Below are 27,600 nucleotides of genomic sequence, written 5' to 3'. Positions count from 1 at the left end.
TGGGCATAGCTCCATTGGGAACATCTCCTATTATGGCTTTATATATAACCGCCCAACGAGACCCAAGTGAGGTCAGACAACACACTCCATATTTGGGCATAGCTCCATTGGGAACATCTCCTATTATGGCTTTATATATAACCGCCCAACGAGACCCAAGTGAGGTCAGACAACACACTCCATATTTGGGCATAGCTCCATTGGGAACATCTCCTATTATGGCTTTATATATTATAGAGACCAACAAACACAAAGCACCGCGCAGCGGCTAGGGGGGAGGGGCGCGCAGCGCCCCGACCCTCTAGTATTATATATAATAATTATACATATGTATATATATATATATACATATGTACATATATACATATGTACATATGTATATACATATATATATGTATATACATATATATATATATATATATATATATATATATATATATATATATATATATATATATATATATATATATATATATATATATATATACATATGTACATATATACATATGTACATATATATATGTATATACATACATATATATATGTATATATATATACATATATATATATCTATATACATATATATATATATGTATATAGATATATATGTATATATATACATATGTATATACATATATACTGTATGTATATATACATATATATATCTATATACATATATATATATGTATATATATACATATATACCTATATACATATATATATACATATATATATATATGTATATATATACATATATATATCTATATACATATATATATGTATATATATACATATATCTATATACATATATATATCTATATAGTATGTTGTGTACTCCTTTCGACATGACGGCCCTGAATACAGTACTTGCGTTGCTTCACTGGCGCAATAACAAGTAATTAAAAAATGGGATCTCCTGTTGTCCAGAACCTTCGATCCAACCAGTATGCCCATATATGGGCATTCCAATATATGGGCATATACTGATGACATCAGGGATCTCCATATATGGGAATACAAAGGACAAGGACTGACAGATACAGAGATCTCCATATATGGGCATTAAAGGGACACGGGTAGACAGACAGAAACATATATCTCCATATATTTGCACAAAAGGGACACAGGCATTTGGATACAACGGGTACTCTGACAAAGGCCCCAACATATGATTCAGACATATTGGTCGGATCGGCTCTGCGACATACTGTAGGTGTGTGGGCCCCATACCGGCCCAAACTCTAGATGTGAGGGCCGCGTAGCTGGTAAACTGTTATTGCGCAAAAGGAGGAAGACACGTTACAGTATTTTGCAACATTTTAAGTCACCAGGGCGATGCCCCTTAGGAAGGCAAGCCCGCTTATACAATACCCATTGTACCCATTGTAAGAGTAGCCTACTTAGTGCAGTATCCATTATCAGGCCAGTCTATGATATCATATCATATTGATGACAACCGACTTTCCACTTGGCACTGCACTTTCCCGGGTTCATAAAAGGGACACAGACAAACCAACACACAGACAGATTAATGGATTCATTTTTTGCGAGACGTTGAATCTGATTGACTTACCACTTGGCACTGCACACAGTTTGAAGTCGATTGGTTGAACAGTTCTCGAGATGCGCAAAGGACAGATTTGCACACATCCATGCATGCATGTAGAGATTCCACGCATTTATAGTAGGATTACATTTGTCGGGCTTGAAAGTGCAACATTATCTTCAGAATTAAATTAGTGTAGGTCCACATAAATGTAGTGACACTTGTATATAAGTCCCTTTAAATTGAAATACCCCCCAAAAAGTAGTGTACTTAAATAAAGTAAGTCTGTACTTAATTAAGGATAACATTAAGACTTCCAAGCAAGGACTGAGTGATGCAAACACATTTGATTTCCATTTGAGGTCTGAAAGACAACACCAGGATGAACACCATTTTACTGAGGTGCATTGACTACACTGAGAAATTGTGTCAATGTTTGCCAAAATTCAAATTTAAATTGTGAATTTATATAGTGCCTTTATCCAAAGTCCCTGCGACATACTGGCGTCATGTCCAGGGGGTGTATTTGTACATCATGGCTGCCTGGGGGATGTACTTGTTTGTACATGAAGTCTCTTCACTATACAGACACAGGTGATAGGCTCCTGTCCTATGGGCCACATGGCTCGGCAAGGCTTACTTACTTTATCCAAAGCACTTTACAATGTGAATTACATTCACCGTCCTAACCCATCCACACACCAATAGTGGGGCAACCATGCATGCACCTCCTGCTCATCAGCAGCAGTTAGGGGTCAAGTGTCTTGCTCTAGGACACTTAGACACTTAAGCCAGGAGGAGCCGGGGATGGAACCCGGGAACCTTTTCACATCATTTCCCAAGATTTTATTAAACTTTCAGATTCAGAAATATGAATAACAAGGCTATTTTATAAATTACAGCATACAAAAACAAGCACAACTTTTAACTAGGTTATAGTATGATTCTACATAGAATCAATTGTTTAGGAATTAAATTTTATGATTGGATTTATCCGTCAAATTATTCCTTTTGATGTAAGAGGACACTGGCCCACCAGCCTTTTAACCTATACTGCCTGTAAATATTTAAATGAGAAGAACACTCACTATTAGAAAAATAAATGTCTGATTATGCAACTGTTGTTTACCTTTACTTGAACCTTTACTTGAGGCCCATTTATACTTCCACAAAATTTCAGAGGTAGAGACAGACAGCCACACCCACCGCCTGTCTCCCCCTCCGACCTTTGAGGGAGCATAAATGGGGCTTTACCTGAACCTAAGACATCTTTACATGAACGACAAGATAATGATGATTTTTATAATAATAATGAATTTTATTTGTATTTCACTTTTCATTTACAAGGAATCTCAGAGTGCTACATGAAATCAACCACAAAAGTTTAAAACAGGGTTAAAACATTGTGTCAAGCTCAATTTCTAACAGTAGCTGCACAAAATGTAACTGGAAAAGGCCTACCTACTGTAAATAGAAAGGTATGTAAAGAGTTCAGGGTCGGCAGTGCCCTTGATACATTTACTTATGACATCTTTAACTTACAGTAAGATACCGTCAGCTGAGACACTTTTAGACACTTTTCCTGAACTTACAATAAGATACATTTAGGCCCATTTATCTGACCTTATACCTGAACTTTGACCAGACACATTTACCTGAACTTTAGACACATATACCTGACTTTAGGACGCTACTAACTGAACATTGACAAGACACTGGTGAGGTTTTCATATGTAAATTAAGGTTATAGAAGCGTTTCTGTGACCATTGGTGAATAGTTACTACAGCTTGGTCACGTTCTGTTTGCGATCTTGTTTGCCATTAGTTTTGCTACAAATACAGTGTTGTTGTTGTCTACTTTTCCTCAAGATAATAAATTGGCATTCATCTTGGCATTCATCTATAGATGAACTTTTCTTTTATCAGACTCCTTTTCTGGTGGGGTGGTCCAGCGTAGTTTGAAGTCAGTCGCCTGTTTCGCTAGAGCTGTATGCAACTGTGAGAGATTAGAATAAATGTAATACTGTACATTACCAGCTTATATTTAAAAAAAAATAGTTTTAGATAGATAGATAGATAGATAGATAGATAGATCTATCTAATATACAAAAACAAAACAAGATAACATCATACATCAGTGCCATACCTGCTGAAGAAGTAGGGCTTGTATAGTTGGATCTGTCAAGTCAGTCTCACTCTGTATCTGCATCCTCAGCACAGTCTGTTTTGGGCCTTTGCATGCACACAAACACATGTACACAAAGGGGAACATTTGGGTACATGCGGACACACGCACGCGGACACACGCACGCGGACACACGCACGCGCGCACACACACACGCACACACACACACACACACACACACACACACACACACACACACACACACACACACACACACACACACACACACACACACACACACACACACACACACACACACACACACACACACACACACACAGTGAATATGAAGATGATGGTGGATGTCATTCTCTTACAGGCAAAGATAACAATACAAATTTTCTTCACCTTCATTGCAGATGAAAGGCAGTTTCTTGTCACAATTCTGTGTTTGCCATTTTTTTGTGGAGAGATCCATTGCCACACAGTTTCTCAGGTTTCCGGGCTGTCCATCTGCCCAGTTACGGACTCTGTACCACTCGGTCCAAGGCCAAGGCCATTCCCAAGAATATCGTCTCAAGCCAATCCATGATCTTTCTTTCAAGAGCTTCCTGACAGCTTCATTCTCACTTGGAGTCTGTATTGAAGCTATATCTGTGTGCTCCTTTCTACAGTAATTCCTGGCATGGAAGTATGTACTTTTGTCTGTCACAAAATGGTATGTTTTGTCGTTCGTTTCTAGTAGGGGAAGATGAGATTATACTTGTAAATAAGAGGGTATTATAAAAAAAAAAGGAGGACACATTTTATGTTTACAGTGGTTCAAATACTCACGAGTGAAGCAAACAAATGGAAGCTTTTTTGCATTCGCGGCGGTAGTCCAACATCCATCGGTTTCCATTGTTCCAAAATATTCATTACCATTTGTATTAGCTGGTTGACCGTCCATCCAGTTGTAAAACTGGGGGAACAGTCTTTTTTCTCCTACCCACCACCAATTAGACATATTCGTATTCAGTCCTATCCAGGCCAACATAGTTTTGGATGGTGTTTTCGTCTTCAATATGGAAAGGTGGGTTTCATCCTCTACTGTGGCCAAGTTAGTGTGCTTATCTCTGCAGTAGCTCAGTGCCTCAAGCCAGGTCTTTTTGTGGTCCACAAAATTATAGTTACGGTATGAATGAGAAGGGACGAGGCCTAACCCTGAGTTAAAAGAAAAACAACAATATCAAAACTGTCAAAAGTCTAGCCAGAAATAGTCCATGGAGAAAAGATTGATTTATTTAAAAAAAGTCCATGACTTCACAGTGACATAAATATCAGCCAAAAAAAATGAACTTGAAGGTGGATTTATCACCTGAAAGTATGAAATAAATAAATTACCTACAATCTTATCAGAAAGTATACAATGAGTTAGTCAATGGACTAACCACCATATGGTCCTTAAAAGTATCAGAAGTAAACCTCACCTGAGACCAGAAGGATCAGCAGAATCATCTTCACCTCACTTCTCTGGACATTCACAAGAAACTCTGAATATAGACAAAACATACAAGAGATTTTGTTAAAACCTATTTGATTGACTGCCCCATCCAAGTGTTTGTACCCTTTGTACCCTTAGTAAAGCCAATCCCAAAACACCATGAAGAGATAAAACCATCAAGACCCAGTATTATCATTTTTTTAATGAAAGAGGCAAGACTGTGATCTTAATTATTTACATTAATTATTAGATATTTTAAATACAATGAATGGCTTTTCATAATTCAGACATTCAGAGTGTAAAAGACAGCTCATCACTTGTGTTTTCATACAATAAAATAAAATGCCAAGTTATGTTTGATTTTTTAATATCAAACATATATTATAATATCTTATTTAATTTGGTTAAAAACAAGCAGATTATTCCCATACTGGATTTACCAAAGTTGAAATGATACAGAGAAGTATAGAGATCGATAACGTTTCCTCTTTCATCATGGTGTAAAGATGCTGTGAGCTCAGTAAGTAGTCTTCCTTCTGATAGAGAGATCAGATGCAGTGTCCCCTCGTGAGTGCATTTCTCAAACTTCAGTTATAAGCTTTTATCCCATGTGAATTTGTATATTTTTGTATAGCACCTTGGTCCACGCCTATTGTTTGTGCTTTATGTAAATAACATTTACTTACTTACTTAGTAGAATCTACCATGCACACTGAGACATTTGCAATTGTGGTTAGGGAAATTTTGAACATCAATGTTCCCTGTTACCAACCTTGATATTGATGAATTGATGAGGATTGCAAATGTTTTGGGCTTTCCTGCCTTTACTTTGGAGTACAGTGAAGATATGACATTTTTTTCCAGGGGGCCATACTGAAGTGAGGGAAGGGCCACACATTGGACTATTGAATTGAAACTTGAAACACATACTGTAGTGCTGACATGTTAAAATTGCATGAATTTGCCCTGTGGCTTCTGTTAGTTCCGCCGTGGGGTGGCGATGCCCTGTCCCACAGTATTGGGCATAAGACTTGTGCCCGGTGGTGTGGGCCGAGGTTTTTGGCATCTCCAGTCCGTGGCGGGGGGCTGCAGGGGGGTGGGGCCCTTCTCGCTTTACAGTGTTGTCCTCCTCTCATCGGGGTGGTGAGATCCGAGCTAGGGGTTTTGCTGCATGGGTCCCCCCCTCCCCCATTTCTGAAGCTTTTACCACTTGAATATTATGTATTTATTTTGTATTAGTATAAATGTGTCTGATTATGTGTATGATTATGATAACATAATGTGTATGTAGTCTACATTGTCTTGTATGTAGGTCGGAGTCTATTGTAGTCTAAATGTTCCTTTGAAAAATCTCAAAATAAATGATAAAAGAAATAACTGCATGAATTTGATTTTTTTTTTTTTACAGCTCTATATGTATCTCTGACATTATTAAACATATTCCCTACTTTACGCGGCAATTTATGCCTAATCTTATTAGGCTTTTTATTTTTATTTAAATAGCATAAATAGACGATCTACAAGCTCACAAAGCGTCGCAGTAGGTCGGCTATTTTCACAATTTTTAAATGTTTTTAAAAATAATAGAAATTGCATAATAAAATGTGTCATAAGGCATAGGACGCCGCGCAAAACATGTTATAAATATGGATCCATGGCAGACTGTTTAACTGTTACATTTTATATTGTATCAATTTGTTTTTCTTTGAGGACTTCTTTGAGGGCCAGATTGAAATGGTCGATACGCAACATACACCCTTACTGTGTGACTGTCTTTTGGTGTTAATTTTTTCCATTCTTGTTTCAGAATTGGATATTGATTCAATTGTTGTCTTTGTTATTTTTGTTGTATTAGTTGTATAATTCCAGGAAGACTAGATGTGACTGTAGTTGACAGCTAATAGGGATGCAGTGAACAATAAATAATCGTGTCTTAAGCTACTATGGAAAACATCACTTAAATAATAGATGAAATATATGATAAGTTCACTTTGAATAAGATCATTCCACATAGGCCAAGGGAATAAGGAAACAAATTAGTCGACTGGACTGGTCATTTCTTATTCAAAACATTTGAATTAAGCAGGAATAGTAGTGCTACTTCTACTCCCAAATTTGTTTTTTGTTATAACAGCAAATCCTTGACTGCAGCTGAGCCCAGTATCACTGATAGTCTATGGTAATTCTGTCCCCAGTACCTACCAGTATAAATGATGGTCTATGGAAATTCTCTGTCTAGACCCATCTTTGAATATAAATGATGCATCCTTGCATGTGTGCGTATGGCCGCATCCACACTAAGATTGTTCTTCATTTCAAATAATAAATAATTGAAGAAACTTCCCATGTTATAATTTTATATATACATTTTAGAACTCGTTTATTGAACAGCTAAATCTGCCCCACCCCCACATTTCCTATACTCAAGGCTGTGAGGTCAGGAGTGGAAGAAGTCCACTCTGGTAAACTCACCCAAACTACAATAATACTTATATCAATGTTTACTTATATCAATATACATTTAATTTTACAGTTAACAGTGGAGCGGCTTTGACAAAGTTCAAAAGTACAGTCAATACAGTATGTACAACTAGCAACTTCCTCCACTTGTGATGTCATTACTGTACAATTCCAATCTGCTACCTGTACAGGTAACCTTTTTCATTTTAGTTTCCAAATATTTATATAAGAAAAGCAACTGATATTGTCTAGATGTGTCAAAGTGTGTAAAACTCTGAAGTTGTCCTTTACCTACCTGCTGCTCTACCTTTAAAGCTGCAATCCATACGTTCAGATCCTACCCAGGATTCGAACCCAGGCTCCCTGCAGGAGCACCAAAATGACTACTGTTGAGCTGTAAGAGCATTTGGACTTTGATGCAATACCTCTTCTCAACAGTAGTGTTACCCGACCACAGGATGTACATTTCTCAATAGAAGAGCAGGGAGACCAAATACAACCGTAGTTATGTTAGTTACAGTGTATTAACATACCCCACCATACAGATTTGTAAAAAATAATGTTTTATTCAAAAACAAATTATAATGATGGATTGCAGCGTTAATATATATACACATAGATAGATATATTGGCTGACTGGCATTGGTAGGTTAAGCACTTATTCATTCATTCATTGCATCTTTAATTATGTCTATATCTAAGGAGGTGGACTGACTGACAGGTAAGCTAAACTCTTCCCGCAGTAGTTTCAGCAGATTGTCCGTGTACTCGTCCCGCGGCTGACCCATTCCGTTCAGGTGTATAGGTGGAAGGCCGGGGTGGGGTGGGTCATAGGAGAATGGACATTGCAACTCGCTGAGTGTGAACCAGATAGCATCTGGATCCACTTGGATTAAATGCTGGAAAACACTGATGACAGAAGACAAAGAGAGCAGGTTTAGGGCTGCATCATTAGGGCTGCAGCAGTTAATCGAAATCATTTATTGTATCGATTATTTAAAAAAAGAATCTATAATTGATCATGAATAAAATCATTAATAATTGATCTCTATTTTGGGCATGTAAGGCTGAAAGTAAAAAAAAAAGGTTGAAAAGTAGAGCAGCTTTTAGATCGTCTATTTTCACTATTTGTGCACGACACCATTTTGCAACAAGTATAAAATAATAAAGTATAAAAAAGTATAATAATAAAGTGGTTAATCGACTCATTGATATGATTAACATAAAATAAACATGTGCTTCTCGATTAATTGATGAATCGAAAGAGTAATCAATAGAATAATAGCTATGGGAATAATCGCTCTAAACACCATGGCTCAAACAGAACAGCCCTCTGGCCCCGTTGTGTGGCAGGCGCTCTGGTGTGTTACAATTTCCTGTAGCAAAGTGGTGAGTTTTTTCTTGCCACATGACATGTGTTTGGTATTTTGGCGCATGTGTCTATTGCGCTATTTCCATCTCTTTCGTTGGCGGAGGCACACCCAGAGCACACCCTAGAAACCACACCAATCCACTTTATCTAAGCTACACTTGTCTGTTACCGTTTCACATGCCTACTGGAAAAAACATTTTAATGTTTAACACATACAGTATTGCAACAGTTATTTGGTATGGTCATTTGATTGGTCATGAGTCATGACTTCTACAAAATTGACAGTAGTGCACAAAAGTAACAAAAATAGCTGACTACAAGCAAAGTGGTTAATGCAACCTGGTACCAGAGCAGACAGGTTGTAACTTAATGATATTGCGATGGAAAAAATAAAATGAAACGAAAAAAAAAAGGGACAAGGAGACAGTTTAATGGCCTTCATTTCAGGGTCTGATCCTTCTCAGCTAAGAGAATGGACCACACTGCAAGGAGCAATGCAAGTCATCTTCATATGTGTTGCCTGTGACACCATTGATTCTGTGTTTATGTACTTACCTCAAACAGGCCTCTTGCAGTCTGATGGGCTGTCTACAGCTCAGGTAGGGCAGGCAGGCCTCACACACGGAGTCTAGGTCTGTCTCACCTGAGTAGAATTAAAATACAGCTGTATCACTAACAGCTCTCTTTTACAAAAGTAGTGTGTGTGTGTACAGTGTTTGTGTGCTCTCCTACCTAAGTTAAGTGACATACACAGGGAGCCGAGGCCCTGCAGTACAGCGAGCTGTAGTTTGTAGGCCAGGGTGTGTGTGTAGACAGGAGTGGCCCTGGCACTGACCGCAGCCTGCCTGGTCAGAGAGGACGTCAGCTTGGGCAGAACCTCTTTGGAGACTCTCTTGCGCAAGAAGTCCCCGCAGGTCTCACCCAGCACAAACAGCACCTAGCCGGGATATTCCAGTACACTCACTTACAAATTTAACAGATGACTTGAAGGCCCCAAACTGCTTTCCCTCAATCATTTATGAAGATTTTTATTTTTTACATTTTATAGTTTTATTTACATAGGAGAATTTAGTGACTAGAAACCAAGCGGAGAGAAAGGAGATATGTGAAACAAAACAGAGTCTGATTTGAACTCGCAACTCACAAGGGGCATAATAGTCAGTGCACCAATTAGCTGAGCCACCAGGCACCCCAACACACAACCATTTATACACTTTTATTCCTGAACTTAATAATTAAAATCTGGAAACTAACGCACACATTTGAAAAATCCTTTATATGACATATTTTCCATACAGCCAATTGCCAATATACTGTACATCAGCCATCTACCAATAAAAACAAGTTGACAGCTAGCTCACTGCATTATGTTTTGACCTGGCCTGAGTGAGTTTTGAACATTAAAGCCAAATAAATAAAATAAATACAAAATAGATAAGTGGCCATAAAACAAGACCGAAATATGAGAAATCTGTCAGGATGAGAAATAATGTTTTGTGCTGGTGACGGAGGTACTTGAGGAAGAAATTATATGGCTGCTTATATCTAACCTTTATGTTACCATCACTTATAATACTTCTACAATACATTATGATATTTGACAGCTTGCAAGAATCTAAATGCCTAATAGCTATTGTTTTGGTACAACCTATCTTGTTATGGTTCAGTTTGGCCTTCAGGCAGCTACAGCATAACTATGATCTCTGCCCTGTGCTCGAGGCAGAACTACAGTACCCCTGACATGAGTTTTACTTCTGACCATGATATTATGTACATAAAGCATAACCACCACCACCTAGAATATTGTCTCGACTCCTATGTGCCTTATCGATTGCTGATTGATCCAGAATTCCACGACATACTCAACTGAAAACATATGGTAGCAGCCAGGGTGTGGGTATGTACACTCTCTGAGTTAAATTAACACCAGGATTACAGTTTACATATTACATACAGTACGTACCCTAAAGGCTCTGAGGACAGCTAGTGGGTCATCCGCGGTCAGTCTCTGTAGGAGTGCAGGCCAGCAGCGATGGGCCATGGGAAGCAGTTCGTTTTCCCTCTCGGTCAGTACATGAACACACAGCTCCAACACATCCAATACCTTAACACAGAGACAGATACAAAGTAGTCAACTTCACACACGATATTGTCGTTGTTGGGTGGAAACCTTTTATGTCCAAAGAACCTGTATTCCAATGGATCTAATGTAGTTATTATTTAGTCACAAGCTCTAGCTAATACTTTTCTTTGGTTAAATATTTCTAAAATCCACAGACCGAGTTAACAACTATGTTTTTGAGTGGTGCCAACCAATCCTACATTTGACCGTGTGTGTGTGTCTGTCCGTCCGTCCATATGTTTGAGCACGGCCTCAACAGCTGCAGCTGAACACAAGGATGCAACCAGTTACACTAATTCAAAGGCACCACTCTCTTCACACTGGGTGTGTTTTTTTAAATTTAATTTAAAATCAAATTTTGCACAAAAAGTTGTAGATCATGTGAGGTTGTAGATCAGCTATTTTCGGTGCATGACACTGGCGCACAATTGAGCCTAAATCAGGCTTTGGGGTCTGTAGAACTGAGCAGAAGTTGATGCTACTATTTTACCCTGCAATCTTTTTTGTCTGTTTTTCTGTTTTTTTGTCTGTACTGTTGAAATCATAGAATCTGGGGCAGACTCAGTTCCAGCTCATACCTTCTGGTATAAGATTCAGCGTTCCCCAGACCAGGCTGAAACATTAACATTCATTGCTGCCTACTGTATGTGTACTAAGATTCTCAACATTATGTAGGTTGTTGGCCATGGGTATTTATTGTGCAATGTTGCCATTGTCACAAGGGTCAGTCAGAAGTAATGTATGTATAGACTATGTGCAAATTGTTCATGTGTTGTTGAGATGATGTATGACCTTTATCTTCGGTTTTCTTTTCATGCTTTGCCATCAACAACCGACACACACAGACACACACACACACACACACACACACACACACGCCCCCGTCTAGAGTACTGTACCTTTAGTCTGAGTGGTTGGCTGGGGTGTGACAGCAGGTGTATGCAGCGCTCCATAATGTCCTTGGTGATTTGAAGGTGGGAGGGGAGTTCTTCTTTCACATCTGGACCGTCCTCTTCCTCCTCAACCTGGGGGGCGGGGGGTATCACTGGAACCACAAAAACTGGACAGTGAACTGCCTGTCTGTGTTTGGTTAGATATTAGCTAAGCTAATAGTTACTCTTCATAAATACTAACTGAGCTACACTAAAATCTATCTTTCAAAATAAGTAGATAGCTACACTACAAGTTATTTATGAAGTATCTAGCAACATTGAAGCAAATTGTATCGCCAACATTACATTTTACATTTGATACTCAAGATTTGATAATCTTTAATTTATTATTTTGATGTTAAACTAGAATAAGAAAAGTGAAGTTGAATGGTTGTGTGACTGTCACTCTGATGTCCTGATTGTGGTTCCTACGCTCTCATTCATATTATAATATTACATTATTATATTATTATTAAATTCCTGAGACAAGTGCGACACCAAGTGGATAACTTCGGTATTATTGTATTATTATCTCGTCCTTAACATAGTTTAATTTATTTTTTCATATCTGTCTTAGGGTTGCTTGTTAAGCAGCTGTATTCTGTGTATGAAAAGGTGCTAAACACATTATTATTATTATTATATACAATGTCATACTGTACAAATGAAACCACATTACCTGGATATTCAGTGTCGTCCTCCTCTGCTCCGATACCCTCTGCCAGCTCCTTCTGTTTGCAGTAGTCCAGCAGGAACTGACGGACATTCAGCGCTTCTGGAGAAGTCGTTTTGTTGCTGTTATATTCACTTTTACTACCATGGCTAGACGGGAACCAACTCACTGTAGAGAAACAAAATAATCGCCGGATATCAGGTTACACCTACTGTACATTTGGTTAGAGATGCAGTAGGGCTGAGCAAATGATTTCACCAATAAGGTTTAAATCAACAAGCATAACAATTATTTATCGAGATGTCAAAAACAAACAAATTATTTATATGATTAAAGCTACATTCTATGAATTATTTGAATGAATACATTTTTATTTGAACCAGTCTGTATGGTAGCGTTTGTTTGTTAACAAAATATAACTAGTAAATCTGCAGTGGTTGGAGGAGGTCTCCCTCCTCTTCCACTGAGAAATTCAGACCCTGGTGTCGGGTAGGACACCTACTGGTTGACGTCAATAAAGGTTTGCAGATTTATTCATAAGAATAAAAATGTACAATGGTGATGATGACTACCACCTCAATAAATCTGTATGAAAACTAGAGTAAATGAAATATGTTAAAGCTCACCCAAGGCCTTCATGACAGAGAGCAGTATGGAGCAGAAGAGTGGAGCTCTGTGGTTGTAGCTGAGATCCAGCGCAAGAAGAACATCCTGGATCACATCCCCAACTAGTGGCAGCAGGCTGGGGTTCGAATGGGCCAACATGACTGTTAACACCCGAGGAGCCTGAGGAGCGGAGGGTAGCGGAGGTGAGAGGAGAGCAGAGGGTAGGGGAGGTGAGGGGAGAGGATATATTATATTATATTTTATGAAAAAAAAATGTTCATCACGACCTCCCGTTCGCTTTTATACGCCTTTGAAAATAACATGTCTCGGCTAAAAAAAAAAAAACAATACAAAAAAGATATATATTTTTAAGTAATAATATACACTGACCCCCATACACTCTGAGTTATGGGGGTCCGTGACTAAACTGGGGGGGGGAGGGGGGGGGGGGGGGGGGGGTTAAAAAGTTTGAGAACCACCCAACTAAAAAGCCATGATGGTGACAGCCCTACCTGCGGATGCAGGCTGAGTCTCTGCAGGTTCAGGGACACGTGGCTGAGCAGGTAGTCAGCGTTGTGGTTGATCAGCTCCCTCAGCGAGCCGTAGCCGCACGCATCGCCGATCTCCCACATGGAGTCCAGCGCTGCCTGGCTGACCAGCAGGGTCTCGTCCCCGGCCTTCTCCAGCACGTGGTACAGAGACGTCATCAGCAGCGGACGGAAGTCGTGCCCCAAGGCTCGGGCGAAGCAGGCGACGCCCTCCAGCTGGATGCACAGCTGCCAAATGTTGCTGTTGAGATGGTGGATGGTGGATTGTGTGGGCGAGGTGGAGAGGGACGAGGGGATGAGCTCACTGTTGGATACGGACGGAAGTAGGAATGGACAGTGAGTCTGTAGAAGGAGAGCGGGAGAGAGAGAGAGAGAGAGAGAGAGAGAAAATGAACAGAGAAGTTAGCATATTCAAAATGTCTTATTGTTACGTCTTACATACATACAAGTATATAAGAGTAAACATTATTTCGTTTTGGTTACTCGCACATTTTTGTAGCAATAATAAACAAAGTAATAAAGATAAAGCATGAAAGAATTATAATAGAAAAATAGCAGCAATTGTATGACATGTCAAGTTTGTCAACAATGTCAAAGTTTGCACAGTATGTTGGTCCTACCACACACACACAAATTCATATAATATGCATTCATTCAGTAAAATTATGCTAATATTGTACTATATTAAAGCTACAATCTGGGACTTATTTTTGTGCATAAAAGTTAGAGGAGGTTTCCCTACACTAACTTTGAGACTTTTAGACTGCACACAAGATTGATTGGACACTTGAAGTACCGGCATCTTTACTGTAGTTCAGACATCATTGAAATTAGCTCTCTGTCGGGAGAGACAAAACTTATGGATTGTTGCTTTAAGTTAAAATATGTGTGTAGGTTAAACACTCTCAACATGGCATCCCTATTTTGGGCATGACATCAGGTGAAAACGTTCAAAAGAATGGCAAAAATGCAACTTAAATGTAAACTGGATAGGGAGATGGGTTGTACAATGTTCTGGTTATTAACGCTTATATACTGGTGAGGAGACTGTTGATCAAATCATTAGTTTGAATTAAGCGCCAAGTTTCATGATTGTGATGATGAAATTGTGAAACATTATGTATTCATTGTGCAGCCCTAGTTAACCACACAGACCCTAGTGTCTCTATTCTCTATGTCATAATAGGTAAACATTTGGTGTGGTGGCTAAAGAGGAGGGGACCAAGTATAGATCCCTGGGGAACCCCAGTCAACAAGGTATATAGCAGGGGTCTTCAACAGGGGGTCCGGGACACCCTAGGGGGTCCTCAGAGATATTGCAGGGGGGCCGCCAAATCTTTGTATGATAGGGACTTTTTATTTTATTCTTACATTATTAACCACTTGTCTTGAAGCCTCGCATCCCTATTCTGGGGGGAACATTAGCCGAAAATAGCCGATCTACAAGCTCACAACGCGTCACAGACTAATGTATTTTTGGTGAAGAGGTTTGGTGTACAGGGAAAAAAAGAGCAGACCAAGTACCGAGCCTAAGGTCAAGTTTACAAAGTATTGAGGGTTTAAGTGGTGAAATGTCTGAAAACAGACACTTAACATGAATCCAATATGTAGTGGGGGTCCCTGCTTCAACTGTCTCTCAGCTAAGGGGTCCTTGGCCTGAAAAACGTTGAAGACCCCTGGTATATAGGGTTCAAGAGGTTAATACCCTCCATTACCTCCTGGTCCTTTGCGCCTCTGTCATCGTCCTCTATGACAGTACACAGGTTCCAGTTATTCAGACTGGTGTATTCTTCTAGGACAGACACCACTGCTGCCTCCAGCTCCTCCAGGTTGCGAGGAGGACACTGCTCTGTCCCCTGACCCCCTGCGGGCCCCGCGGCGCCGCTGGCAGCACCCGTGACGATCTGGTTCAGCACCATGGCCGCCTGCTTCCTGTACACCGAAGACTCGCGGTACAGATCCAGGAAGTGATCGGTCAACAGGTAAATGTCGCCGTAGCAACCTGGGAGTAGATGGACGGAAGCAATGAACATTCAGGATAAGGGAGAGTTCTAAACCACCGATTACAGATGTCTTGAAAAAAATAAAAATAAAAATAATAAAAACCAAAAAAAAGGTGCAAAATCTTAAAATTAATTTGATTAACTTTTTAATAAATAAAAATAAACACAAATAACTGATTGATAAATAAATATTAAGTGTACATTAAACTTCAATATACTAAAATAACATTTAACTTTAATTATACAATGAACGGCAAACTAAAATGCACATAAACTGAACTTATCACGTCATTATCACGCCTATAATGACGCCAGGTAAGTTGATAGCGGTTAAACATTGACACCTTGGCTGCATAAATGCAGACACCAATGTCATCAAAAAAGCCAAATAGTGACCGATATATGGGTCGGGTTCTACTCAAGTAGTCTATTGACTCATACCTAAGGTTCGACAGAGCTCCATGAGTGCAGAGAAGATCTTTTCATCTGTGAAGTACAGAAAATTCTTCTTCTGGCTGTATGCAGTGGAGGGATGTTGGGACCTTGAGGAACTGTCTATAGAAACAGCAGAACTCCTCTCCTCCACGATGCGGACATTCATAACATCAAGCTCTAGCACCTGGAGTAGAACAACACAGTGTTTTAATACCGATTCTAAAACGGATAGTTCCATTGCTTGATGTAGATTTTTTTATCCTCTAAAATGTTTAACACAAAGAATATCAAGTTAACGTAATGCCATGGCTACTGTTACCTGCATTAAGGCTTTGGAAACCCTCTGGAGATGTGCGGCTGAGTTCAGCACCACACTGACCATGGGACCCAGGACTTTTAAATAACCCAGAAACACATTGAGGACAAACAGCTTCTTATGATCGTCTGATGTCCTCATCAGTCTGGGCAGAGAGGAGGCTAAAACGTGCAGGTTCTCTGACAAAACATCAGTAAACATCCCATCACCACCACCAGCACCAGACCTCTGGATCCTCTCTGACACCGACCTCAGAACACTAGAACACCTGTAGGTGAGGTGACGCCACAGGAGAAGGGGAAGAGTGGAGAGGAGAGGAGGAGAGGAGGAGAGGTGTGTTAGTGATGTTTTTGTCAAAATAAGTGTTAAATAGCTCTACAGTCTGATAGTAATCATTACTATAGAATGATTGATCGGTAAGAGGCGTGTCCCCGTTGTTCCAGCTCTTTAGTAAAGACTAAACAGAGAATATATTTGGCTAGAAGTTAGCTCTATGAAAGAATAAAACATTTAAAATGACTTCAGATCATATGATTCACTAGCTTCACTTATAGTATAGACAGCTGTAGAATTATGTACTAAAACATAAAAAGAATCTTCTCTTATGGGGGTTCCTGGTACCAAATATTTTCAAATGTCCACTGCCTAATACGTATCAATTTGGGGGTCCTTTTGACATGTTTGAAAACAACTGGTCTAGGACAAAATCGGTATCTGACCGAGAAATCTGGCATCGGTTCGGGCTTTACTCTCATATCCATCAGATAAATGACTCGCCTCTCTCTGATCCTGGTGTCCTCGTCATTCACGGACCCCACCAGAACCTCCAGCAGTGGTCCGACACACTCCCCCAGTGACTGGCTGCAGCGGGCCAGCACATGGTCTGCTAGTTCCACGAGCTCCAGTCGCACTCTCCAGTGCTGGTGGGCCGACACACAGGATATGAAGTTCTTCAACTGTCCAGTCAGTCTGTGGGAGGTGCTCTTCACCCAGTCCTGGGTCCGCTGAACCAACAGCTTACTGATCTTTCCCAGCCCAGGAGACAGCGTTCCCACTGCATCACACTTCTCAAGCTGACAATCTTCCATGACAAGTCCCACTGCTCTGGACCACATCTACAAAAAATTAAGAATTTGATTTTTAAATTTGTATTATTTATTATACATTTCACCATTGCACTTCAAAATCACACATCTTATTTTAATGACTAAACCGTTATTTTAACCAAACTGTATGGTAGAGTATGTTAGAGTATGTTATTTTGGAACCCCCTCATGGAACACTGAGGGTCCCTGAACGCCCACTTTGAGAACTACTGCCCTAGACTCCGCAGTGCAGGTACTTTACCCCTGCGCCATCGAGCACCCTGGATTGCAACTTTAACCATAGACCTTACGTCCTGCATAAATCAAAAAACCCTGTGGTAGAAAAGCATTAGAAATCTGGTGAGGGAACCTAACTCCCACCTGGGCTTTTTAGGACTACAAAATGTACCAGTCTATTAAATTAAATGTACTAGTCCATATCCGGTCGACACATCCGTGGGGGGATATGTGCACATGATCTGGCAACCCGTAACCATGGCGACATTCTTTGACACAAAAATGCTAATAAACAGCTGAGATTTGGTGAAATCAAAAGCTTCGCTGTTAGGTGCACATGGTAATGGTCAATGGCTGTGTGCAAATTCAGATCAATTGCTCCAGCCACTGAGGAGAACCGGGCAGAGCAATTTTGGCCTCACCACCATGACACCATGACAGAGGTTTGTCAAATCATAGGAGGATGTACCTTGAGGGCCCCGACTGTGACTGCGTGGCCCTGCTTCAAATCTCCTGTGATGATCCTGCTCAGAGTTATGGTGATGCCAGGCAGGAATGAAGCCATGGTGCTGCCCAGAGCGCGCCGCTCCTCCGTGGAGGGGACCACGTGGTCCTGAGAGCAGTCGCACTGCAGAGTCAGTGCCTGGAGGCACTTCAAGGCAGCCGCCTGGATGCTCCTCGACTTGTCCTGCTCCGCCAGAGCGAGGAGCAGAGACACCGCGGCTCCAAGACCTGGCAGTAAGGATGCAACAGTTAATCAAACGAATAGATCTAATCGATTTTAATACATCGATTTGCAAAAATAATGGCAGAATGGAAATAGTGGCAAAATAGTGGCAACAATTGTGGAAATAGAAGAAGATTTTTGCTATTTTGTGCAACACAGTTGTATGACTTAAGTGGTTAATCAGACTAAGTGGATTAGTTGATTGTAAAAACATAAATTACGATTATTTCACATTGATTCATTGATGATGGATGATGATCCAATTATCCAAAATGAATGGATAGAATAATTGCTAAGAAGCCAATGGATAGTCGCAGGCAGCCCTACCTGGCAGCATGACAGGCTCAAAGAGCCTGAACGTTATATCACCGTACGCCGCGTGAAGCAGGGCGTCCAGGCAACGCAGCGCGGCCGACTTCAGCTCCTCTGACACGGCGGCGGGTTTCCCCGGGTCGGTGGGACAGCAGACGCAGAGGCAGAGCTCAGACAGGACGTCGCGGAGCGTCTCCCAGCTCCGGACGCACGTGTTCTCCAGAACGTAGCTCATGGTCTCGGCCACAGCCACCACCAGAGCCTCCCTCTTGGGCCCGGGGACCTTGAGGACGAAGCGCAGGGGAAACAGGACGTAGTCCTGCAGCTGCTGCAGCGTGGCATCGTCTACGTCTCTCAGCTGGGCTCCCAGTGTCTGCACGTTGGTCAGCGTGGGCTCGCGGGTCAGGAGGACGCAGGCCGGACGCAGGTAGGCGAAGGCGATCTTTGGGTCGTTTATCTGGGCCATGGCTGATGGTGACATTGCAGGACACTGGGAGAGGACAGAAAGACGGAGACATGCAAAGGGGTAAAGCAGGAAGGACTATGTTTATCATTCCACACAGGTCTGGTCTGTATAATGACTTTCAATATTATATGTATAATAAGTCTTTCAATCCGGGAACGCATCTGCGTCATTTTAGATTTCTTTGACTTACTTTCAACTAAGTAAACGTCCTGCATACAACTTAATGAAGTCAAAGTACAAAAGTCAGTTAGCATCAAAATGTAGTAAAATATTGAAAACAGATGATGATGACGATGATGAATGTATGTATTCATCACTTTAATGTAGTTGGTCAAGTGGAGCTCATTTTAATAACTTTAGAGTTTGACCTATACAAATATATCAATTATTACTTAACAACTAATTTGTACTAATAATGTAAATCTGCAAAGTAACTAACTAAAGCTGTCAAATAAATGCAGTGGAGTAAAAAAGGTACAATACATCCCTCTGAAATCAAACGTAAAGAAGTATGTCATGCTACTTTACTTATGCTAAAAGTAAAGTAGCATGAAATAGAAATGCTCAAATAGAGCACACATACCTCTAAATTGCACTTAAGTACAGTACTTGTACTGTTATATTTCACCAGTTTGATCAATCAGTGATGACAACAAGCCTGTGCAGAGGCACATCAAAGAAGCAGAATAAACTAACATGTATGCTACTTTACACAGAGTATAACTACTTTGTATTTACGTAACGTAAATGTAAAACATATAAAGTCATCAATCCAACACAAAACGACCAGTTTAGTATGTAGTTACCTTTACATGGTCATCAACACAGCAACAAAACAATGCTGCTGCACATACATTGCTGCTTTACAGTTACGTCATAAGTATGCGCCGTGTGCGTGCCTCTTTACTTTGTCATAACCTCGCGTCCGTCACCAGACTTGCTTTGGTTTCTTGGGTTCCTATTCCGAAATTGTAGTGAAAATCCGGTTTAGAGCCCGCCTATTCCTTAGGTTCCGTTTCCTGTTTGTGCCGCAGTGTTCGGGGGAGAAGACAACCGTGCCTACTTAGGAGACCATTTGTAGGATTTGTGTACCACTTCGCCTCTAGTGGATCCAATGGAGAATGCGTATCTTCTATATTAACAATCTTTGGTTGTATACTACAGCTAACATAGTGGCACAAACCGGATCTGCAACCTGCTCAGTCAGCAGCAGCAGCTCCTAGGCTGAACTGAACTGTCCTCTTGAAAAACGCTTGAGTTTCCTGCCATGGACAGACGGGTCGGGAGGACGGGTGGAAATCATAGAATGATCAGAGGTTGGTTTTATTAATATGGTTATGTTTAGTTAATGACAACGGCCATGAAGCCCAATGTGTGCTTAGTACGACGGTGTCGCTTGCTGAAAAGAACAGATCCATAAATGTGTTCCAAGCGACAGAGTAGCCCTTCTTTAGAACGTCAACATCAACAGTTACAGCATCCACCTTGTGTCACTGTAACAATGTGTTCAATTAACTGAGGTTATTTAACCTAATTATATGTTATGTTGCTAACTTATATTGGTGTGGAAGAAATAGAGGTTTTACTTAAGTAAAAGTACTAAAGTATTGGAATCAGACAATACCAAACGTAAAACTATGCTAATTTCACAAAGTGCATTCATGTATTCATCAGTTTAATGTTGAAGCTGATAAAGGTGGGGCTGATTTAAATGCATGTGCTGCTTTTCTGGGTTGACTAGTTTATGTGTTTAGTAATTTGTATTAATAAGCTAAACGTGTAAGTAACTAGTAACTAAAGGAAATGCAGTGGTGTGTACATGCTGTACACTATTTGGCTCTGAGATGTAGTGGGGAGAGAAAGTAAAGATGAGCACAGGCTCGAAACGTCACTTTGGATGAGCCAATACATGCACACAAGGTAGAGTGCAGATTCCATTTGTATGTTCTGTGGAGTAGAAGTAGACCTATAAAATTATCACAAATGGAAATAATCAAGTAAAGTTTGACTATGTATGTGAAAGACATTTCCATTTATTCCAAAACCATTATGATTATAGGCAACTGAATTGCTCTTAAATGTCGGCATTAAATTCAAAAAAAAAAATTTGTGTTAGATACATTCCCAGTCATACTGGGTATCTAATTATGCCAAATAAATAAATACATTTACATTTCTTTGTATTATTTTATGAAAATGTTTTCTTCCTGTAAAAACATGTGCGTACATAGGCTTGCTTTGAACGAACCAATTTCAACCTTCAATATCATGACATCCACCCATCAAATCAATCTTCAACTGTGATTCTCCATGTTGTTTCAAGTGGACTTCAAACATCGTTGTGTGTCATGTTTTTTCTGGGTTCCAGGTACTCAACATTAACAAAGCAGTCCAGGGGCCGGGTGACGTCATGGATGAAGCAACACTGGAGGCGGCCATTGCCGCCTACAGTGCCCAGCTGCAGCAGGTGGAGATGGTCCTCTCTGCAGGCACAGACCCTTCTCAACAGTCAGACCTGCTCCAACTGAAGGAGGACCTTTGTCAGCTCATAGGGCTCACCGAAGCCTCCTTGGTGTCTGTCAAAAAGAGTCAACTTCTAGCCAGTCTTGAGAGCGGCGGACTTCTTGAAGCAGGGGCATCGGCTGGCACAGGCACGATGCCTACGGGCGGCTTGGACCCAGAGTACAGTGCCTTCTACTCAGAGCTTGGGGATGTTTCCGGGAACGGTTCAGATGCTACAGGGAGTGGGAGGGAGGGAGGGGATGTGAACGGGGAGGAGGAGGAGGAGGAGGAGGAGGAGGAGGAGGAGGACAGTATGAGTGGTACCAAAGTGAGGGCGCCCTACCGGACACCGTGGGGTATACTGGAGTATCACAATGCCATGGTGGTGGGGACAGAGCCCCCGGACGGGGACGAGGCACAAGTGAGGGTGCTGTACATCTACCCCACCCAGAAATCAATGAAACCATGTCCATACTTTCTAGAGGACAAATGCCGTTTTCTGGATAATTGCAGGTGCAGTATTTGTTCTTTGTTTTTGTTTTCAAATGGCTGTCAAATGCATCTTTGAAAGATAGGTGCACAGCCACAGTTAAAGAATTGTTTGCCAGACTACTTTGCCAAATCTTATCCATTCTTCACCACTTAAACCCTATTTAGTTTACTGGGGCCCACCAGGGCTCTATACTACCATAGGGACGCTTTTCTTTTACCTCAACACCAATTATCTCCCCCAAACAATCTAGAAGCTCACTCTGCGCAAGCTGCACGATGCGCCGTGAGCTTGTAGATCTGCTGTTCTATTCTGCCATATCTTCGCCCCAGAAAAGGGATGCTAGGGTTCATGTGGTGGTTCATTCTGAAGTTTAGATGTGTTTTTTTATGATTATCATAATTATTAATTTTTGTGTGTCTCCCATTTTGTTGTAGATCACAATCATAGTGTTTTCATGTTTTGTAGGTTCTCGCACGGCGAGGTGGTCCCTGTGTTAGAACTAAGAGACTTCCTGGAGTTGGACCTAACTAACTTACAAGATGGCTCAGCCTGCTTGGCCCGTCATGAGGATGGCATCTGGTACCCAGCCAAAATAACAGGTTATTCCACTGATAATCAACTCCACAGTGATTTGATGGACAGATTGTAGGGCTGCTGCAACTATCAATTTATGTCCATAGCAATTATTCTGTCTTACTTTTTTGATTAACTGAATGATCGAGAAGCTTGGCGATATGGACAAAACAATGTATTGGGTGTATTCACCCAATACATTGATATCAATAATGTGACAAATATTGTCATGTTATATCAATGACCTTTTGAAAGCACCAATGGTGCTTTCAATAGATATTTACCTACAAGATCATTACTAATGTGGATATAATGACCAAACAGGAAGAAGCATGCTTTGTTCTTTCAGCTACAACGGCCTAATAAGTTCAGAACATTCACACTTTACAACATTAATCAGAAAATAATTTGCATTGGTTCATTACTCTAATATGCTCACAATATTATGATTTCCCAGATTATATATAGCCTCGTATCACTCTATATGTTAACAACAACTATATTAATATTATAATATAATAAGTTTCACTAACAATGTTACTGCTTAACACCTCATCAACACGCCAGCCGTTCATTTTCTAGTCCTTGTTATGCAGTGGAAACTGGATTGCTGTTCTGCAACTGTATTTAAATAATTCAAATGCTTCCTGCTTCATTCACATGTAGAGATTGACAGTGGTTTCTACACGGTGAAGTTTGATTCAGCCCTGCTGAAAAATGCTGTGCTTGAGGCTGATGGGATTATACCTCCTCTGAGAGAAAACGACCCCATCTCCTCCTCTGACTCTGATGACTCTGCAGACGGAGATGTAGCTTATGCCAAAGGTAGGTGTAACTGTTTTATCAGCCGCAGCAACCTTTAACACCCTATGACTACCATACACTAGACACACTCTCACATCTACCATACACTAGAAGACTTTGAAACAACTTTGTCTTTGAAAATACTCTTGTGTCATACCTGCAAGTCACAGTTTTTAATCCCAGACTATAAGATTTTGCATAGAAGCTGATGATGTAAAATGTTCTTGGGAGGAAATAATAAATGCAGTTACATCTGGCACTGGCCATGAGAAGTGTTTCTTAGTATTAAGCCCAGCGCAAAATGTATATTTGCCAAATAAAAAAGAAATGACTGCTGTATGGACCTTTATTGTATGCTATAATATATGTATGTACATTTTACAAACATTTATTTATGACACAAACCATTCACTAATATATTCAGCCCTCTTACCCAACAGTTTTTGACTCTACTGCTGAAGAATCCAGTGCAACTTTAAGCAGTTCTAATTTCGGTGGCTGGGAGGCACATACCAGAGGCATCGGCTCCAAACTTATGCTCAAAATGGGCTATGAGTATGGTAAAGGTAAGTACGAGCAAGAACATGTACATTTTCAGTTAGACTGATCCAAGAGATGTTGTATTCTTACATTTCCGATGGCTGTTCAGACTGCCACCATGTGGCAAATTGTGGTGACTCCATCAAGGATGCTAGATGGTTTGAGGTGGGCTCATGCAAATTAATACATCCAGCATTTGCTGTTGAGCCAAATGATGCTGATAATGTGTGCAGGTTCTGGTCATGTTTTACACTGCACTTATGTGCGTAGGAATCACTTCAAGGTTTATCCCCGTTTTAACAAAGCTTTTATGGATAGTTGTTCTGCTGATAAAAATTAATGTTTTATAAATAATGTTGTTAGTATAGTGTGGCCAAGCCCTTCATAACAAAAGCTTAACTTAAATGGGGTTTACATAGAATTTAAAGCCCCCTTTCATATTTGAAGCCAGCAGAATTATGGCTCTGAATGTAGGAGCTTCAGTTGAGGGTCCTTCGTGGTGCACATAGGTATTATCATCTTAGGTGGTCTCATTCATAACTGTATAACCAAGTGTGAAATAAGTTGTGTATCTTTGCACCAGTTTAACCAAGACAAAGTCCTACATATTAATTCCACTTAACTATCCAAGTGACTCTGGTTGGAGCCTCATTCATAAACAAACTTGTTCCTTTTTGTTTTCTCAGGTTTGGGGAAGACGCAAGAGGGTCGCTTAGAACCGGTGACAGCCATGGTCTTGCCCAAAGGCCAGTCTCTGGACATGTGTAGTGAGCTCACCCAGAGACGGACTCGGAGCAGGGCAGCCAAAGACGGTGATACAGTGGGCCACAAAGCAAGAAAGAGAAAGCCGAGACCCCGCAACAAAGGGGGGCGCAGTAGTGTCTTTGACTTCCTCAACCAAAAACTTGGAGACGGGGGGACTAATCCTGGGTCGGCTGCCAGCGGAGGCCCCTGTCCTGCCTCGTCACGGGCCGGGGTGGATGCCTACCAGGGAGGAAAGGGCATCAAGCGGAGCTTAAATGTTAAACTGTTCAAGGCAGCTGAAAAGGTCACTCAGACAGAGAAAGAGATCAAGGGGCTGATGGAGGCGCTGAGTAGACGAACAGGGAGGTCAGTACTGTTTTAATTTACTGTATTTTTAAAGTGAAAGTGGTTAAATCTGTCTGTGGGTTTTATAAATATTTAACCTATGAAAAGTATGACCAAGAGCTTGTGACTAAACTACATTGGATCTATTGACGCACAGATTTTTTTTTTCCATTTCCTGAAAAGTAACTGTTTTGAACTTAAAGGGTTAGTTCAGATTTTTTGAGTATTTTCTGTAGGAAATACTTACCATTAATGTAGTGGTTGCAAAGGTATTAATTGATTGCCCGAGTCCCGTGGTCAGAGTTATGGTCCGTTTCTGATAAATATGAAGTAGTTCCGGTAGATTAGTAGATTTGGTGGGGGCCGCTCATTAAAAAAAAAAAAAAAAAAAAAACTAACGTCATTTGTATTGTTGACCCATTTCTACCATATAGAGCAGGTTTCGTTCAATTTCGACCCCTCTGTCACATGGTACTAATGTTTGTGTCCAGAATCACTGCGCCGCGGCAGCCTACTCACGCACAAAATATATGACACAAAAAATAGTACCATGTGACAGAGGGGTCGAAATTGAACGAAACCTGCTCTATATGGTAGAAATGGGTCAACAATACAAATGACGCTAGTTTTTTAAATTTATTTATTTTTAATGAGCGGCCCCCATCAAATCTACTAATCTACCGGAACTACATTCATATTTATCAGAAACGGACCATAACTCTGACCACGGGACTCGGGCAATCAATTAATACCTTTGCAACCACTACATTAATGGTAAGTATTTCCTACAGAAAATACTCAAAAAATCTGAACTAACCCTTTAAGGTTTCCAGTTTTCACCCAACAGTGACGATATTCAATAACATCTCAACAAGGCATTTACTCACACTTGTTTCTCTTGAGTTTCTCATCCCTCTGTGTGGTTTCTACACAGGGATGCATCTATGGTCACTCGTCTGGAGGAGAAGCTGTGTGCAGCCCGTGGTTTACTAGCACAGCAAAAAGCCCATGAGTCTTCCATCCAGAATGAGCACAAGAAGTCCGACACACACAAGAAAATGACCTTTTGACTATACTGTTCTCAAGCACAAACTCTGCAATCAACTTATCTTGTGTCTATTGTTTGATTGTTGTTTTGTATATTTTTTATTATTAACATCACTCGCAATAATGTGTACCTTCAGTATGATTTCAGAGACTGGACCGGCACTATTTCTTGCAAGCTGAATCCTTTGTAAAGGGTGGTGTAAATTATATGTAAAAAAAATAAGAAAAAGTATTTTGTTAAAATGTTAAAGCTCTATATTCTGCATAATCATTGCTATAGGGTGTATTGTTTATCCAGATCTTTAGTAAACAGAAAATGCATTTTAAGATCACACACATAAAACTTTGATCAGTTACTTAGCGTTCCAAAACACGCAAAAAAAGGTCATGCCCATCATCGTGGGACTGGGGAGACCGATCAACAGATACTCAATACCCTGTCAGAGCTGCTTAAGGGGTACCAAGGAGTGTTCCAATTTTGTCTGCTCTTTTTTTTTTGTTTCAATACTTACAATTTCAGTTTATCCTGTATGCTGTATGAGTTTTCTCTCCTGACTGGATAGAAAAAAAAATGTTCTGTTTACTTAAGATGAAGTTGGAAGCTGAAGCTTGAGGGGGGGGGGGGGGGCTGACTGTTACTGAACAAAGACGCTATAGCAATGATTTCTATCGGAAAATGGCGCAATTGAACACTTATTTTAAAAGATTACACTACACCACCTTTTAATGATTTATTCTTTTTTTTTGTGAAAATTTGCTTTGTGTAGAGAGACTCAAGGAGCATGTGGTCTGTGCACTAACTGTCACCCCTACACTTAAATGTTTTTAATAAATGTTCAAGGAAATGTTTGTGAACTGTTTTAAACATTGACACATGTCAGTAACTTCACTATTTGTGTACACGTACATTTCTCAATAGTGTTTTAGCATAATTTTCCCTTTGATTTCTAAACAATATATCATTGCTGTGGGTGGAAAAAGAGTTCCAATGTACTTATTTAGTCCCAAGCTCTTGTTTTTCATAGGTTAAATATTTATTTTAAACATCGCTATTTTGAGTATACTGTATGAAATTATAGGTGAAAAGTTTCAGTTGTTTTTTGT

At 40.3% G+C, this 27,600-nt stretch overlaps 2 protein-coding genes and 1 long non-coding RNA gene across 3 annotated transcripts; 1 reads left to right on the top strand and 2 right to left on the bottom strand.

The window, feature by feature from the left end:
• Nucleotides 1–3,345: 3,345 nt before the first annotated feature.
• Nucleotides 3,346–4,190, bottom strand: LOC311054459. The gene is made up of 3 exons (XR_014601728.1): nt 4,080–4,190; nt 3,693–3,778; nt 3,346–3,542 (listed from the first exon to the last, which is right to left on the bottom strand). It is a non-coding gene; the product is annotated as an uncharacterized lncRNA (long non-coding RNA).
• A 3,970-nt stretch (nt 4,191–8,160) lies between these two features.
• tti1 (TELO2 interacting protein 1) lies at nt 8,161–20,309 on the bottom strand. The gene is made up of 15 exons (XM_084070437.1): nt 20,255–20,309; nt 18,998–19,472; nt 18,413–18,675; nt 17,399–17,736; nt 16,625–16,889; nt 16,312–16,489; nt 15,583–15,869; nt 13,832–14,209; nt 13,340–13,499; nt 12,720–12,881; nt 12,008–12,153; nt 10,950–11,090; nt 9,719–9,923; nt 9,542–9,629; nt 8,161–8,523 (listed from the first exon to the last, which is right to left on the bottom strand). Exons 2-15 carry the CDS (start codon nt 19,461–19,463, stop codon nt 8,277–8,279), a joined length of 3,324 nt encoding a protein of 1,107 aa, XP_083926563.1. The 5' UTR covers nt 19,464–19,472; nt 20,255–20,309; the 3' UTR covers nt 8,161–8,276.
• A 366-nt stretch (nt 20,310–20,675) lies between these two features.
• Nucleotides 20,676–27,341, top strand: zgpat (zinc finger, CCCH-type with G patch domain). The gene is made up of 7 exons (XM_084070424.1): nt 20,676–20,764; nt 21,817–22,463; nt 22,909–23,042; nt 23,683–23,841; nt 24,261–24,386; nt 25,047–25,470; nt 26,384–27,341. The coding sequence occupies exons 2-7, from the start codon at nt 21,859–21,861 to the stop codon at nt 26,517–26,519; spliced, it is 1,584 nt and encodes a 527-aa protein (XP_083926550.1). The 5' UTR covers nt 20,676–20,764; nt 21,817–21,858; the 3' UTR covers nt 26,520–27,341.
• Nucleotides 27,342–27,600: the final 259 nt, after the last annotated feature.

Source organism: Gymnoscopelus microlampas, assembly GCF_963454915.1.
Source record: "Gymnoscopelus microlampas genome assembly, chromosome: 10".
Taxonomy (NCBI): domain Eukaryota; kingdom Metazoa; phylum Chordata; class Actinopteri; order Myctophiformes; family Myctophidae; genus Gymnoscopelus; species Gymnoscopelus microlampas.
The sequence above is the reverse complement of the archived record's forward strand: the minus strand, read 5'-3'. Positions and strand labels throughout refer to the sequence as shown.

Excerpts from the sequence above, each read along its gene's own strand:
- tti1 (XM_084070437.1), bottom strand. The coding sequence starts at position 19,463 with ATGTCACCATCAGCCATGGCCCAGATAAACGACCCAAAGATCGCCTTC. Across the intron at positions 16,490-16,624 it reads TTTCCAAAGCCTTAATGCAG|GTGCTAGAGCTTGATGTTAT; the intron begins GTAACAGTAGCC and ends GTTCTACTCCAG. Across the intron at positions 11,091-12,007 it reads GCCAACCACTCAGACTAAAG|GTATTGGATGTGTTGGAGCT; the intron begins GTACAGTACTCT and ends CTCTGTGTTAAG.
- zgpat (XM_084070424.1), top strand. The coding sequence starts at position 21,859 with ATGGATGAAGCAACACTGGAGGCGGCCATTGCCGCCTACAGTGCCCAG. Across the intron at positions 23,842-24,260 it reads AGATGTAGCTTATGCCAAAG|TTTTTGACTCTACTGCTGAA; the intron begins GTAGGTGTAACT and ends CTTACCCAACAG. Across the intron at positions 25,471-26,383 it reads CTGAGTAGACGAACAGGGAG|GGATGCATCTATGGTCACTC; the intron begins GTCAGTACTGTT and ends GTTTCTACACAG.